Raw genomic sequence first — 15,380 nt, 5'->3', positions numbered from 1 at the left:
CCAAATTTAAGAGCAATGTAGGAGGGAGGGTAGCCGTAAAGGCATCGAGCAAGAACTTCTGCTGCAGTGGAGGGGAATGGGTAATCATCGAAGCTGTTTGAGGAGTGGGGAGACGTGTAGAATGACTTCTAAAAGGTGATTCAGGCAGCAGGGTGAAGAAGAGACTGAAAGGAAGGAGACCTGTGGTCTAGCCAGGATATGACCAGTTTCTTCAACGCCTGGGTGGTCGTTTGGATGGAGAGGAAAGGGTGGCTTCTGGAAGTGCCATGGAGGACTGAATGCAAGAGTTGAGAGGGAGGAAGCATGGAGGATAGTATCAAGATTGCAGGCTTCAGAGACAGAGGATGGAGGTGGTGGTGTCAACTGTGAAAGGAAATAGGGGGAGGAGGAGATGTGGGAGGGAAAGCAGTGTGGCTTAGTGGATAGAGCCCAGGTCTGGGAGTCAGAGGACCTGGATTCTAATCCCGGCTCTGCCTCTTGCCTGCTGTGTGACCTTGGGCAAGTCACTTAGCTTCTATGCCTCAGTTTCCTCTACTGCAGTATGGGGATGCAATACTTGTTCTCCCTGCTACTTGGGCTGTGAGCCCCTTCGTAGGGATTGTATCCGAGCTGATCATCTTGTAACTACCCCAGCTCTTAGAACAGTGCTTGACAGAGTAAGCACCTAACAAATATAGTAAAAAAGAAGCCTATTGGGTGCTTAGGAAAGCACAGTAAAAGACAGTCCCTTACAATCTAAAAGGGAAAATGAGCAGACACAGAGTAGATGTAAAAGGGTATGAGGAGGAAACAAAGCTACGAAAAAGCAAAGTGATAGACGCTCAGGGACTGTGGGTAACTTAGGGAGATGGAGGTCAATCAGGGAAGGTCTCATGGAGGAGGTGGGTACAAGAAACAGTGTGGCTTAATGGAAAGCACCCGGGCTTGGGAGTCAGAGGACATGGGTTCTAATCCCACCTCCGCCATTTGCTGGGAAAGCCACTTCACTTCTCTGTGCTGCAGTTACCTCATCTGTAAAAATGTGGATTAAGACTATGAGAGTACATTCCAACAAAATTTGTAGACACATTTCCTGCCCACAGGGATCTTACAGTCTAATAATAATAATAATGACATTATTTGTTAAGTGCTTACTATGTGCAGAGCACTGTTCTAAGCGCTGGGGTAGATACAGGGTAATCAGGTTGTCCCTCGTGAGGCTCACAGTCTTAATCTCCATTTTAATAATAATAATAATGTTGGTATTTGTTAAGCGCTTACTATGTGCAGAGCACTGTTCTAAGCGCTGGGGGAGATACAGGGTAATCAGGTTGTCCCACGTGAGGCTCATAGTTAATCCCCATTTTACAGATGAGGTAACTGAGGCCTAGAGAAGATGAGTGACTTGTCCACAGTCACACAGCTGACAAGTGGCAGAGCTGGGAGTCGAACCCATGACCTCTGACTCTGAAGCCCAGGCTCTATCCACTGAGCCACACTGCTACTCAACACTTCTTTTCCCTTAAACCCACTCCTTGCCCTAACTTTCCCACCTCAGTCGACAACATCCTCCCTGTAGGAGAAGCCAGTTGGACTCTTCACTATCGTCCAAATTTCCTCCCTAGATCTGCCCTTTCCCCTCCACCCAAACTGCTAACAACCTGGCACAAACTCTGGTCCAACCACAGCAAGACCACTCCATCAGCGTCTTCGCTGCTCGCTCAGCCTCCAGCCTCTCCCAGCCCCAATCTATCCTCACCGCTCCTCAGATCGTGTTCATAAAGTGTCGCAGTTTCCTGCATCACTCTGGATTACCCAGAAACTCCTCGCAATCAGCTTCAAGGCTGTTCACCATCTGGCCCCAATTTAGCTATCTGTTCCCACCCTCTCGTCCCCACCTCGTGACTTTGGGCAAGTCACTTAACTTCTCTGTGCCTCAGTTACCTCCTCTGTAAAATGGAGGTTAAGACTGTGAACCCCACGTGGGACAACCTGATCACCTTGTAGCTGCCCCAGTGCTCGAGACATAGTGCTTAACAAATGCATCATTACTGTTATTATTAATTCCTCTGAAACGAATTTAGCCGTACCTTCACTCTTCACTCTCCCACCTCTGGCAATCACTCTGTGATATTTATGGAACACTTACTATGTACTGTGGGCAAGTAACGTTGCCTAGTGGATAGAGCACGGGCCTGGGGGTCGGAAGGTCTTGGGATCTAATCCTGGCTCCGTCACTTGTCTGCTATGTGACCTTGGGCAAGTCACCTCACTTCTCTGTGCCTCAGTTCCCTCGACTGTCAAATGGGGATTAAGACTGCGAGCCCTCTATGTGACAGTGACAGTGTCCAACCCAATTACCTTGTATCTGCCCCAGCACTTAGTACAGTGTCTGGCACGTAATAAGTGCTTAACGAATACCACAATTATTATTATTATTATTGTAATTATTAGAGCACTGTACTGAGAACTTGGGAGAGTCCAACAGAGTTGGTAAATACGTCCCTGCTCACAAAGAGTTTATAGCCCAGAGCGGGACACAGACATTATTTTGAAAAAATTAAGCTTGCAACTTCCACCTCCTTCCCCAGGCCAGACAGGCCCTGGCCCTCTCCACCTTCACAGCTCTCCCCAAATCCCATTTTGTCCTACAAGCCTTTCTCAATTAATTTCTCAGCATTCTGAGCTATATAGCTCCCAAATTTATGAGCCTTTTTATCACCTCCTTAGCATACATATGTGTGTGTGTGTGTGTACTGATTTATTTATTTTGACCACTCAGTTGCAAATATTTTTGTCCTCCCTGTTAGAGTGTGAGCCCCTTGTGCAGGGACCAGATTACTTCTTTATTCTGTACTTTCCAAGTGCCTAGATCAGTGCACTGCACCAAGTGGGCACTCAATAAATACAAAAAATGTGTCATTTATTAAGCACTTACTAGGTGCCACGTATTGGACTAAGGACTGGAGTAAATAAAAGATAATCAGATCAGGCACAGCCCATCCCACGTGGGGCTCCCAATCTAAATAGGAGAGGGAAGAAACAGTGTGGCCTACCAGTCAGAGCTCGGCCTTGGAAATCAGAGGGACTGAGTTCTAATCCTAGCTCTGCCACTTGTCTGATGTGTGTTCTTGGGCAAGTCATTCTACTTCTTTCTCTGTGCCTCAGTTACTTCAGATGTAAAATGGGGGATTAAGACTGTGAGCCTCACGAGGGGCAACCTGATTAGTTTGTAAACTACCCCAGGTCAGAGTAGAGTAACAAAAACAGGGTGGTCCTCCTAGTACAATGTTCTGCTCAGAACTTGGTAGACGTGGCCATCCTGGGCTCCTGCACAGTATATGGGACAGGGTGAAGCTAAGCCTGCTCGGGGTTAAGGCAACCGAGCTGAGGAGCAGAAGGGTCAATAAATTGGCCTAGGGAAGAAAAGGCCGAAGTGGGGGGGGGTCTGTAGGGTTTCTTGGGTAAGGGAGCTGTGACAGGATGATCTGGAGGCAAGAGCTCAGCCAGGCTGCCAAGGAAGGACTTCCAAAGCAGGATCTAAAAAGCCGATCAGAGGGGAAACTGTGCGACAAACTTCTCTCGGAGTCTTTTGGCGAGCAATACGGACGACAGAGAAGCAGCGTGGCTCAGTGGAAAGACCCTGGGTTTAGGAGTCAGAGGTCATGGGTTCGAATCCCGGCTCCGCCACCTGTCAGCTGTGTGACTGTGGGCGGGTCACTTCACTTCTCTTGCCTCATCTGGAAAATGGGGATGAAGACTGTGAGCCTCACGTGGGACAACCTGATAATAATAATGTTGGCATCTGTTAAGCACTTACTATGTGCAGAGCACTGTTCTAAGCGCTGGGGGGAGATACAGGGTCATCAGGTTGTCCCACGTGAGGCTCACAGTGAATCCCCATTTTCCAGATGAGGGAACTGAGGCCCAGAGAAGTGAAGTGACTCGCCCACAGTCACCCAGCTGACAAGTGGCAGAGGCGGGATGACCCTGTATCTCCCCCAGCGCTTAGAACAGTGCTCGGCACGTGGGAAGCGCTTAAGAGATGTCAACATTATCACTATTATTATTCTCTGGAGTAAGTCAAGAGCCCGCCCGGCGGCAGGGGGCTGGACAAGATGAACGACGGTTGGGCGGGGCGCGCGCATGCGCCCGTGGCGGCGCCGGGGCGGGTCACGTGTCCCGCCGCCCGGGGGCGGGGGCCGAGGAGCTCCAGCCAATCGCATTCATCCCTCCCCTCCCCCCGGCCCCTCGCGGGCACGTTCTCTCGGAGGCCCCGCCCGGCCCGCGCGGACGCGCCTCCTTTCCGCTGATTGGCTGCCGCCCGGCCCCGCCCCCTACCGTTGCCCCTGGCGACGGCGGCTTCCGGTCGCGCGGGAGCGGGGGCGGGAGGAGGATGAGCCGAGGTCGGAGCGACGCGGCGGAGGGTGAGGCGGCGCCTCGTGACCCCGGCGCGCGCGGGGCGGGGGGGGGGAGGTCCGGGGTCCGGGCTCCGCGTGACCCCCCTCCTCCCTCCCCCCCCCCCTCTCTTCCCTCCTCCCTCCCCCCCCTCTCTTCCCTCCCCCCCCCCCCTCTCTTCCCTCCCCCCCCCCCTCTTCCCTCCCCCCGTCCCCCCCAGCCCCCGGGCTCCTCCTGCGGCACCTGCGGGCCCAGAACCGGCCGCTCAGCGCCCAGGACGCCTGCGGGAACCTGCAGCCCAACCACGGGATCGGCAAGACGGTCAGTCCTGCCCGCCCTCGCTTTTGATAATAATAACAATCACGTTGCTATTTGTTAAGCGCTTACTAGGTGCAGAGCACTGTGCTAAGCGCTGGGAGAGATACGGGCTCCTCAGGTGGTCCCACGTGAGGCTCCCGGTCTTCATCCCCATTTTCCAGATGAGGGAAACTGAGGCACAGAGAATAATAATAATCACGTTAGTATTTGCTAAGCGCTTACTAGGTGCAGAGCGCTATGCTAAGCGCCGGGAGAGATACGGGGTCATCAGGTGGTCCCACGTGAGGCTCCCGGTCTTTCCAGATGAGGGAAACTGAGGCACAGAGAATAATAATAATCACGTTAGTATTTGCTAAGCGCTTACTAGTTGCAGAGCACTGTGCTAAGTGCCGGGAGAGATACGGGGTCATCAGGTCGTCCCACGTGAGGCTCCCAGTCTTCATCCCCATTTGACAGACGAGGTCACTGAGGCCCAGTGCAGTGAAGTGACTTGCCCACAGTCAGCTGACAAGTGGCAGAGTCGGGATTCGAACCCATGACCTCTGACTCCCAAGCCCGTGCTCTTGTCACTGAGCCACGCTGCTCTCTCACACACAAACCAGCCTCCCCCGCCACGTATGTACACGTCTGTAATTGCGTTTACTTATATGAAGGTCTGTCTCCCCATTCGTATTTAGTGAGTGCCAACACTAAGCGCTTGAGAAAGTACAATACCACAGACATTCCCTGCCCATAACGAGCTTAGAGTGTGGACACATATCCATGCAAATAAATAATTATAATAGTGATGGCATTTGTTAAGCACTTACTATGTGCCGAGCACTGTTCTAAGCTCGGGGGGGGGGAGGGGGATGATGCAAGGTGATCAGGTTGTCCCACGTGGGGCTTACTGTTTTAATCCCATTTTACAGAGGAGGGAACTGAGGCTCAGTGAAGTGACTTGCCCAAAATCACACAGCTGGCAAGCGGTGGAGGTGGGATTAGAACCCATGACCTCGGACTCCCAAGCCCGGGCTCTTTCCACTGAGCCATGCTGCTACTTCATCTCAATACAGTTAAATAATAATTACGGCACTTGTTAAGCGCTTACTATGCACTTCTAAGCGCTGGGGAGGATACAAGGTGATGGGGTTGTACCACGTGGGGCTCACAGTCTTCATCCCCATTTTACAGATGAGGGAACTGAGGCCCAGAGAAGTGAAGTGACTTGCCCAGGGTCACACAGCTGACAAGCGGCCGAATGGGGGTTTGAACCCATAACCTCCGACTTCCAAGCCCGTGTTCTGTCCACTGAGCAACGAAATAAAATTACAGATATTGACAGAAGTGCTTTGGGGTTGGGACGGGGGGGAAGAGCAAAGGGAGCAGATCAGGGTGACACAGAAGGGAGTGGGAGATGAGGAAAAGTGGGGCTTAGACTGAGAAGGCCTCTCGGAGGAGATGGACCTTCGGTAAGGCTTTGGCCGTAGACTCTAAGGTCTTTGTGGGTAGGGAATGTACCTGTTTATTGTTACATTGTACTTTTCCAAGCATTTAGTCTACACACAGTAAACCCTCAGTAAATACGATTGATTGACCGTTCCCTCAGCACCCTTGGTCACACCTGACCCCTCCTTACCCCAGTCCTGTTCACAGCTGCTGGCTACTGACAGGCAGAGGGAAGCAGGCCTACCCTCATTAATAATAATGTATTAAGCGCTCATTATGTGTCAAACACCGTTCTAAGCACTGGGATAGGTACAAGCTAATCAGGTTGGACACAGTCCCTGTCCCACATAGGGCTCCCGGTTTTAGTCCCCATTTTACAGGTGAGGTAACTGAGGCCCAGTGAAGTGACTTGCCCAAGGTCCCACAGCAGCCAAGTGGCGGAGCCGGGATTAGAAAACAGGTCCTTCTGACTCCCAGGCCCACAGTCCAACCAGTAGACCATGCTGCTTCCCACTAAGGAAAGCGCTGAGGACCCACTAAGACCTCACTTCCCCTACCCGCTCTCCTCTCTGCGTCGTCTTTGCACTTGGCTATTTACTCGTTAAGCACTTTGAGAATCACCCCAGCTCCTCAGCCCTTACGTGCACAGCCTTATCCGCCGCTCTTCACCCTATCTGTTCCGTGTTACTGTCTGTCCCCTCCTGTAGATTCAAAGCTCCTTGCGGGCAGGGATTGCGCCTGCCAACCCTGTTATAATTGTATTTTCCCAAGCATTGAATTTAGGGTTCTGCATACAGTAAATGCTCAGTAAGTACCACTGACTGAGCAGGTGTGGGGGACCCGGTTGAGGTGGAAGTGGCCAAGCCCTCCCCTACCCTCCCCAGATCACTGGCATCTTAGTCCCTCCCTCCCCCTCTGTCCTCGTTGTCTTCCCCCAGGCTGTGTTGAAGGCACTGGAGCAACTGGTCCAACAAGGCACGGTCAGGGAGAAAGTCTATGGCAAGCAGAAGATCTACTTTGCTGACCAGGTGAGCAGGGCTCCCAGGCACAGCCTCCTCTGAAAAGGGGCTTGAACCCACTCTGGGACCAGACTGGGTGGCCCCTTGAGCCCCTGCTTTGTCCCCTGCAACTTCCCAGCTTCTTCTGGGGTGTCCTGGCGCGGGAGAACTCTGGGAGAGGGCTAGTATTTAATTATAATAATAATAATAATATTTGTTAAGCGCTTACTATGTGCTGAGCACCGTTCTTAATAATTATGGTATTTGTTAAGCGCTTACTAGGTGCTGAGCACTTTTCTAAGCGCTGGGGTAGATACAGGGTAAGCAGATTGTCCCACGTGGGGCGCACATTTTTTAATCCCCATTTTTACAGATGAGGTAACTGAGGCACAGAGAAGTTAAGTGACTTGGCCAAGGTCACATAGCAGCCAAGTGGTGGAGATGGGATTAGAACCCACGACCTCTGACTCCCAAGCCCGGGCTCTTTCCACGAAGCCACGCTGCTTCTCTATTTAAGCGCTTACTATGTGCAGAGCACTGTTCTAAGCGCTGGGGTAGATACAGGGTCATCAGGTTGTCCCACGTGAGGCTCACAGTCCATTTTACAGACGAGGTCACTGAGGCACAGAGAAGTGAAGTGACTCTTCCACAGTCACACAGCTGACAGGTGGCAGAGCAGGGATTCGAACCCATGACCTCCGACTCACAAGCCCGGGCTCTTTCCGCTGAGCCACGCTGCTCTCCCTTCTTTCACCCTTCTTCACTCGCAGCCTAACTTCCCTCCGTCTGCCCGCGCTCATCTCATACCTCTGCTCTTTCTTCCCTTCCTCCGCCAGGGCCACTTTGACACTGTGAACGAGGCAGACCTCAAACGGCTGGACGATGACATCGCCGCTCTGGCGACCCGAATCCAGAACGTGCAGCAGGCCTGCCGCCCGCTGGAGGCCGGTAGGCTGAGGAGGCCGCGGGCCTCCGAGCCTCTCGCCGGACCTCAGGATGCCCCGCTGCCCCTCCCTCGCCTTCCTCCCGTAACCCGCCTCGGCTTCCCCGAGGGGGTCTCTCTTCCCCTCCCCCCCCCGCCCGCGTCGCCCCTCCTGAGCCCAGTTCCGTTTCAGAGTTGAAAGAGTTGACCGGCTCACTGACCACACCGGCCATGCGCAGCGAGATCCAGGTCTTGAAGGAAGAATGTGCCGGCTACACGGAGAAACTGAGGAAAATCAAATCTGCCAGCAACCACGTGACCCCAGCGGAGAAGGACAAGGTGAGTGAAACGGAGGGGGCGCGGGCGGGGGCATCAGACCTAGCCCCTTTATTTCTCTTAGCAGTAGTCGAGTTGGTCTTCCGTTTGAAGACACTGCATCTGTGAGGCCCTGTCACACTGAAAATCTCTTCCCTGCTTGGGCCACGAGTGTCTGGTGGGGTTCCGGCTCCGTGCCATTTGGGCGAACCTTGCCCAGGCTCCACTGGTTAAGAAGGAGAAGGCCAAATGTGTGAATTGGCCTCAGATTAGTGGTGATGGCTTGCATGGAGCCATCCACACTGCCCCAGGCCCCCTTTATTTATCCAATGGTTCGTACTGGGCAGTGATCGTGAGGGAGATCAAATGCGGAATAATTACGGTATTTGTTAAACGCTTACTATGTGCTGAGCACTGTTCTGAGTGCTGGGGCAGATACAGGGTAATCAGATTGTCCCACGTGGGGCTCACGTTTTTTCAATCCTCATTTTTACAGATGAGGTCACTGAGGCCCAGAGAAGTGAAGTGACTTGCCAGGTCACGCAGCCGACTAGTGGCGGAGGTGGGATTAGAACCCATAACCTCTCCCCACCTGGGATGTGAACCACACCTGATCTGATTAAGTTGTTTCTACCCCGTTGCTTAGTTCGGTGTTCTGCCCGTAGTAAGCTCCTAACGAACGCCGCAGTTGTTGTTGGTATTAATAAGGGTCTGGAGGTCTTTTTTCCAATATGTAATTTTGTATGTACAGCTGGCCCTCTTAGGGGTGATAAGCCCCAGTTTTGCCTAAAGCCTCAGGTGCCAGGGAAGACGATAGGAGGGTCTGGGGGGAGTTGGGTAATGAGTCCCCTCCCCATCCCATCTCCTCAACCAGGTGTACAGCGAGAGGCAGAAGTACTGCAAAGAGTGGAGGAAACGGAAGAGACTGGTGAGTCAGAACGGGGCCGGGGCGGGGAGGGCAGGCTCTGCCTGCAGAAAGGCCGCGGAGAGCGGAGCGAGTTCGAGTCTCCGTCTCGATCTCTCTGGGATCTTGCCGGCAGGCCACAGAGATGTGCGACGCCATCCTCGAGGGATACTCCAAGACCAAGAAGCAGTTCTATGTGAGTACGGAGCGAGGCCCGGGCTCAAGCGGCGGCGGCCTGTATATCTGTCCCCTCCCAGGCCCGAGGCCTCGACTCACGGCTCTCCCCTTCTCCCCAGGAAGAAGTCGGGCTAGAGACAGATGAAGATTACGGCGTCACCCTGCCACCCCCGTGAGCCGCTGCCGCCGGGTGCCGAGAACGGGGGTCTGGACGGGGGCCGAAGGGCGGGTTCACTTTAGGACCTGTGTGAGCCCGGCCAGGGTTAGGCCGGCTGCAGCCATTGTGGAAAAGTGTTAAACTCCAACACTGTGCCAAGTTTATTGTCATTTCTGGGTGGTAGAAAAATACTTCATTTCTCCGGTTGAGTGATGAGGGAGGCGCCCCCCACCCCCGGCACTCTGTGCGGTTGAGGGGGGGCCCAGGCCCCCAGAGCTGAAATGGGGTGGGCTGGGCCGAGACCCCCCACACAGTTCTGCCCTCAGCTGCCCCACAGAACGATCAGCGTTGGAGAGTGGAGTCAGGCGATGCAGGGAGCGGGGCTGTGGCTCCCTTCGGGCCCAATCCCCGCAGTCCCGCGCTGGTGGAGGTGGCCCCGGCCAACGTCTGGTCGGTGGGCCCAGGCCATCGGGGTTGCCGGCCCGCCCCGTGAGGGGTGGGCCCCGCTGACGGTGAAGGGATAGCCGGAAGCTCTCGTAGTGACGGCTCCCTGTCCGTCGTCGCCTCCGGGCGGACGGGCCCGTGCGCTGGGCCCGGTCCTCCCCCTCCCCGTCCCGTGGTCAGTAGAGCTGGTTCTTCAGCTGGTGCAGGACTCCGATGACGATCTCCCGCAGGGTCTGAGGGGCAGAAAATGGGTAGAGAGAGGGCTGCGTTGAGCCCAGGCCCGGACGGACTCCAGCCTCCGGGTACGGCAGGAGAAGCGGCAGAGGCGCCGCCCCCTATCCCGGGCCTGAGTCCCGCTGGCCCGAACGAGCCCCAACCCCCGGGCGGACCTGAGGCTTGCAGTGCTCCTCGATCCAGCTGAAGACACAGGCGGACAGCTCCTGGAAGTTGGCCACAGACACGGAGGCGTTGAAGGACTGGAACAGCGAGTCCATGACCCCCTGGAACACGCCGAACTTGACCTGGTCGGAGACCTGCCCCTCTCCCTCATGGGGGCTGTCCTGATGCGCCTTCACGATCTGCTCGTAATTGCTGCAAGGAGCCAGGCCCCGCTCGAAAGCCGCCCGGCCCGGCCCTGCCCCCCCCAGCCCCACCCTGGGAGACCCGAATCAGCTGGGGACATGGAATGAGCATTAGTGGTGTCCTAGTAGATACAGTCGGGGGTGGGGGTTAGGGCTCAGCTGGGGGGCTGCATTCTCTCCTGCGGTCAACCTGCAAGAGGCCTGGGAGGCTTGCGCATTGGCTCCCCCCTTTCCTTCCTTACACCTTCATGATCTTCAGGGCCGTGACATCCTTGCGTAGGGTGGACACTTCCTCCTCCTGCTTCTTCTTCTCCTTGTGGAGGAACTGGATGTAGTCGATGGCTGGAGGGAGGTTGGGGGGAGGCTGAGTCAGAGGCTGAGGGCGGTGGGATCGGTCCCCGGCCAGGCCACCCCTGACCCCCGCCCCGCCCTCTGGGCCCCGCCTCACTTTTCTGCAGGACGATGGCCTTGCTGAGCTTCTGGGAGCCGAGGGGGAAGTCCTGTTGCTGGCACGTGGGGACGATGGCCTGGAGGTCATCGTAGCCTCTCTGTGGGGGCGGTAAGCCGGGGGATGGAAGGTGGTCCCGGCGAGCCCGCTCCCTCCCTGGGGCCCGCGCCGACCCGGGGGCCCGGGCCGCGTGATCCGCCGAGGTCCCCGGGGGCTCGGCCGGAGCGGGCCGGGGCGGGAGGGGTGGGGCGCCGCCCGGCGCCAACTCGCGGCGGGGCTAGGGGGTCCGAGTGGGGCCGGGGAGGCCGGACACCCCCCTCCGCCCACCTTGATGGCGTCCCTCCTCTTCTGCTCGGCCTGGGTGTGGGCCCGGCGGCGCCGATCTTTGTATGACTCCTCGTGGGCCTCTTGGTGGTAGTCGCTGTCCTCGTCGTCTAGGAGCCGGGCGAGGGATGGAGAGCAGAGGGAGGGCCCGAGGGCCGGGCCGCGGAGTGAGCGCCACGGGGTGGGGCCCGACGGTGGGCAACGGGCCGCCACGGGGCCGGGCCCCGGGGCTCACCCTGGACCCGGGGCCCCAACCCCCGTGGCCCCCAAGTAGCCCATCCTGAGTGTCGGGGGGAGGGGGGAGGGCGGGGAGCGTGGGCGCTACCTGTGTTGGGGACGGAAGAAGCGCTGGTGGAGCCGATGCTATTGGCTCTGGACACTACGCTCCCCTTCCGGGTGCTTTCTACAGAGACAGAGACACTGAGGCCCCGGGCCCGCGCTTTCCCGGGCCCCGGGCCCCGCTCCCCGCGCCAGGCCCTCCGCCGCCCACCGCCCCTTCCGGGCCCGAGCAGGGAAGTGGGTGGGGTCCGGGGCCGCCCGCCTCGCCCGCCCCTCTCCTCCTCCTCCTCCTCCTCCTCCTCCCTCTCCCTCTCCTCCCCCCGAGGGCCGGCCGGGCTCGAGACTCACCCGGGTCGAGGCTGTTGTCGCTGTAGGCCGACTCCACCTGCGGAAGAGCAGAGCCGCACCGTCAGCCCCGGGAGCGGGAGCGGGAGCGGGAGCGGGGGGTCCCTCCCGAGGCCCGAGCCTGCCCCCCCCGCCCCGGCCCGCGAGGGTCCCCGGGACTCGCCTTGACCCACGGGTCCTCGGGCGAGGCGACGGGCTCCGCCATCCTCCGGCCGAACCGGGCACCGGGGGCGGGGCGGGGCGGGGCGGGGCGCTCACGTGCCGCGGCCCCGCGAATCCTCGTCCGGCGAGGCGGACCCGGGCCGGCTGCCTTCCCCGCCCCCTCCGAGGCCTCGCTCCCGAGGCCCGGGGCCGGAGCCGTGCCGGGCTGCCGCTGCCGCTCTCCTCTGGTTTCTGTTTCGTGCCCTTTGCCTCTGCCGCCCGTCGTGGGGCGCGGATGGTCTCTCTCCGTTGCCCAATTGTCCACTCCAAGCGCCTAGGACGGTGCTCTGCACGCAGTCAGCGCTCCAGAAATACTATTGAATGAGGGAGAGGAGTCCAGCTCAGTGCCCTGCACACCTCCGGCGCTCGAGAATAATAATAGATGGCATTTGCTAAGCGCTTACTATGTGCTAAGCGCTGAAGGGGATAGAAGGTGATCGGGTGGTCCCACGTGGGGCTCCCAGTCTTCAGCAGCGAGGCTCAGTGGAAAGAGCACAGGCTTGGGAGTCAGAGGTCATGGGTTCGAATCCCGGCTCTGCCACTTAGCTGTGTGACTGTGGGCGAGTCACTTCACGTCTCTGGGCCTCAGTTACCCCTCCTGTAAAATGGGCATTAGGATTATGAGCCTCACATGGGACAACCTGATGACCCTCTATCTACCCCAGCGCTTTGCACATAGCGCTTAGCAGATACCAACATTATTATTATTATTCATCCCCATCTTCCAGATGAGGTCACTGATCCCAGAGAACTTAAGCTGACAAAGGGCTGAGTGGGATTTGAACCCTTGATCCAATTCCAATGCCGTCGGACGTCATTCGACGATTATGTTTGCTCAGTCATTCATGCGATCGTTTTTATTGGGCGCTTGCTGGGGGCAGAGCGCTGTGCTAAGCCTTAGGGGCCCGCACTTGGCTCCGAGTGAGTCCAGGCGTGGTAACCACCATAAGGCAGAAGGACCTGGCCCTTTGTGGCGTGACTCAGTGGAAGGAGCCCGGGCTCGGGAGTCTGAGGTCGTGGGTTCTAATCCCGGCTCGGCCGCTTGCCGGCTGTTTGACTTCGAGCAAGTCACTTCACTTCTCTGGGTCCCAGTGACCTCATCTGGACAGTGGGGATGAAAACTGTGAGCCCCACGTGGGACAACCTGATCACCTTCTATCTCCCAGTGCTTGGAACAGTGCTTTGCACAAAATAAGCGCTTAACAAATACCACCATTCTTTATTTTAGCAGGCCTGCCCTGGGCGCGAACTACATGTCTCAGAATGCCCCGCGGTCGGGGGCCGCGGCCCTCGGGCAGTTCCGTGCCCGGCCACAAGATGTCATCATGGCACCCGTCCGGGCTGGGGGGGCAATTAGCCGCCCATCTGTATCTGCTGCAGGGTGACCTGCCCTCCCCGCCCCAGCTCAGGCCGGGGCTTCTTTGCGTACTGCCGGAGATCAGTGACCGCCTCAGATGCCTGTGTCTCTTGGGTCGTGGAGCTGGGTACCCCGCCCAGGGGCCCCGCAGGTGCCAAGAGACCCCAGGACCCCCTTTCTCGGAGGCTGTGGGGTCGGCACGGGGAGGCCTGGGGCATGCTGGAAGAGACGGGGGGCCGTCGGACCGGGAGCCACCTAGGCGAGAGAAAATACAGGCCTGGGAGGCAGAGGACCTGGGTTCTAATCCCCGCTCTGCCAGTTACTGGCCGTGTGACCTTGGACAAGTCATTTAACTTCTCTGCACCTCAGTTTCCCTGTCCCCCCTCCTATTTAGAGGTCAGGTGGGCTTCCGTTGACTTCAGAATCCAAGGAGCCGGGCCAGGGAATGTTGAGGTTACAAATACTTTCACAAACTGTCAGTAACAGGTGCTCGGCTTCCATGCCCAGTTGGAATAACTGTTCTTTTTTATGGTATTCATTAAATGCTTACTATGATGATGATGATAATGGCATTTGTTAAGCCACTACTATGTGTCCGAACTGTACATTCCAGGCGCTTAGTACAGTGTTCTGCACACAGTAATACTATGAATGAATGAATGTGTCAAGCACTATTCTAAGTACTGGGGTAGATACAAGCTAATCAGATTGTACACAGTCTCTGTCCCACATGGGGCTCACAGCCTTAATTCCCATTTTACAGATGAGGGAACCGAGGAGTACAGAAATTGAAGTAACTCGCCCAAGTTCACACAGCAGACAAGGGGCGGAGCCGGCATTAGAACCCAGGCCCTTCTAAATCCCAGGCCTGGGCTCTACTCCCTAGACCATGCCGCTTCTATATGTCATTCATTCAATAGTATTTATTGAGCGCTTACTATGTGCAGAGCACTGTACTAAGCGCTTGGAATATACAAATCGGTAACAGATACAGTCCCTGCCTCTTGATGGGCTCACAGTCTAATCGGGGGAGACAGACAGACAAGACTGGTCTAAACACTGGGGCAGATACAAGTTACTAGGTTGGACACAGTCCCGTCCCACATGGGGCTCAATGTCTAAATAGGAGGAAGAACAGGAAAACCAAGGTGCAGAGAAGTTAAATGATTTGTCCAAGGTCACACAAGAAGTAATTGGCAGAGCCAGAGTAGAACCCAGATCCTCTGACTCCAGGGCCTGTATTCTCTCCACCAGGCCACGCTGTGCGATATTGGTGATCCTGCACCTCTGTGGGGGGAGAGCATCTCAAGGATGCACGGAGGCAAGAACGAGCGAGGGGACGAGTGGTTCGGCTCCACTACTCTAACCTGGATGGAGATTCTTCTCCTCTCTGTCCCCTCCGGGGGCTTTCCCTTTATCCTGCTCCCGAGAGCCGGGGTCAGGGCCAGCTGGTACGAGCCAGTGCCCAGGACCGCTGGCTCCCGGGCCTGTCTCTCCCCGGGTTCCACGCTCGGGCCACAGAGAGAGGGCAGAGCCCGGTTGGGGATGCCCAGATGGGACAGAGAGGGCAGTGGGCCCTGCATCCTCTCATTTTCTTTCTGTGAAGAAGTAGCCACAGCCACACTGCAGGGGGAGGGTTGCCCCAGGTGCAGGTCCACTCGATTCCCTTGACCCTCCATCCCCCAGCCCATCCAGGTGACAGCCGAGGGCTGAGTCCTGCAGGGGGGAGCCTGGGGCAGAGGCGGGGGGGGCACCCCGCACGCCTGGGAAACCTGGGAGGAGGCTGGGGCTGAAGTGGAAGCAGA

General features: G+C 56.9%; 2 protein-coding genes across 4 annotated transcripts; one reads left to right on the top strand and one right to left on the bottom strand.

Moving 5' to 3' along the window:
• Nucleotides 1–4,322: 4,322 nt before the first annotated feature.
• LOC100081660 (PSMC3 interacting protein) lies at nucleotides 4,323–9,755 on the top strand. Of its 2 annotated transcripts, none has more exons than XM_029075788.2 (8): nucleotides 4,323–4,406; nucleotides 4,598–4,698; nucleotides 7,062–7,151; nucleotides 7,958–8,069; nucleotides 8,237–8,382; nucleotides 9,233–9,286; nucleotides 9,399–9,458; nucleotides 9,559–9,755. In XM_029075788.2, the coding sequence occupies exons 1-8, from the start codon at nucleotides 4,376–4,378 to the stop codon at nucleotides 9,613–9,615; spliced, it is 651 nt and encodes a 216-aa protein (XP_028931621.1). In that variant the 5' UTR covers nucleotides 4,323–4,375; the 3' UTR covers nucleotides 9,616–9,755. The 2 variants fall into 2 exon arrangements, with proteins under 2 accessions (XP_028931621.1, XP_028931622.1); XM_029075789.2 differs by having other exon boundaries at nucleotides 9,563–9,751.
• MLX (MAX dimerization protein MLX) lies at nucleotides 9,734–12,248 on the bottom strand. Of its 2 annotated transcripts, XM_029075786.1 has the most exons (8): nucleotides 12,181–12,248; nucleotides 12,021–12,057; nucleotides 11,719–11,796; nucleotides 11,397–11,503; nucleotides 11,070–11,169; nucleotides 10,864–10,963; nucleotides 10,430–10,631; nucleotides 9,734–10,273 (listed from the first exon to the last, which is right to left on the bottom strand). In XM_029075786.1, the coding sequence occupies exons 1-8, from the start codon at nucleotides 12,220–12,222 to the stop codon at nucleotides 10,217–10,219; spliced, it is 723 nt and encodes a 240-aa protein (XP_028931619.1). In that variant the 5' UTR covers nucleotides 12,223–12,248; the 3' UTR covers nucleotides 9,734–10,216. The 2 variants fall into 2 exon arrangements, with proteins under 2 accessions (XP_028931619.1, XP_028931620.1); XM_029075787.1 differs by lacking the exon at nucleotides 11,719–11,796.
• Nucleotides 12,249–15,380: the final 3,132 nt, after the last annotated feature.

This window comes from Ornithorhynchus anatinus, chromosome 11 (genome assembly GCF_004115215.2).
Source record: "Ornithorhynchus anatinus isolate Pmale09 chromosome 11, mOrnAna1.pri.v4, whole genome shotgun sequence".
Lineage (NCBI taxonomy): Eukaryota > Metazoa > Chordata > Mammalia > Monotremata > Ornithorhynchidae > Ornithorhynchus > Ornithorhynchus anatinus.
The sequence above is the reverse complement of the archived record's forward strand: the minus strand, read 5'-3'. Positions and strand labels throughout refer to the sequence as shown.

Bases quoted from the DNA above. Each gene is read 5' to 3' on its own strand.
- LOC100081660 (XM_029075788.2), top strand. From the start codon at position 4,376: ATGAGCCGAGGTCGGAGCGACGCGGCGGAGG. The intron at 9,287-9,398 runs GTGAGTCAGAAC...TCTTGCCGGCAG, and splicing joins GGAGGAAACGGAAGAGACTG to GCCACAGAGATGTGCGACGC. The intron at 9,459-9,558 runs GTGAGTACGGAG...CCTTCTCCCCAG, and splicing joins AGACCAAGAAGCAGTTCTAT to GAAGAAGTCGGGCTAGAGAC.
- MLX (XM_029075786.1), bottom strand. From the start codon at position 12,222: ATGGCGGAGCCCGTCGCCTCGCCCGAGGACCCGTGGGTCAAG. The intron at 10,964-11,069 runs GTGAGGCGGGGC...ACCTCCCTCCAG, and splicing joins GGCCATCGTCCTGCAGAAAA to CCATCGACTACATCCAGTTC. The intron at 10,632-10,863 runs GTAAGGAAGGAA...GGCTCCTTGCAG, and splicing joins GCCCTGAAGATCATGAAGGT to CAATTACGAGCAGATCGTGA.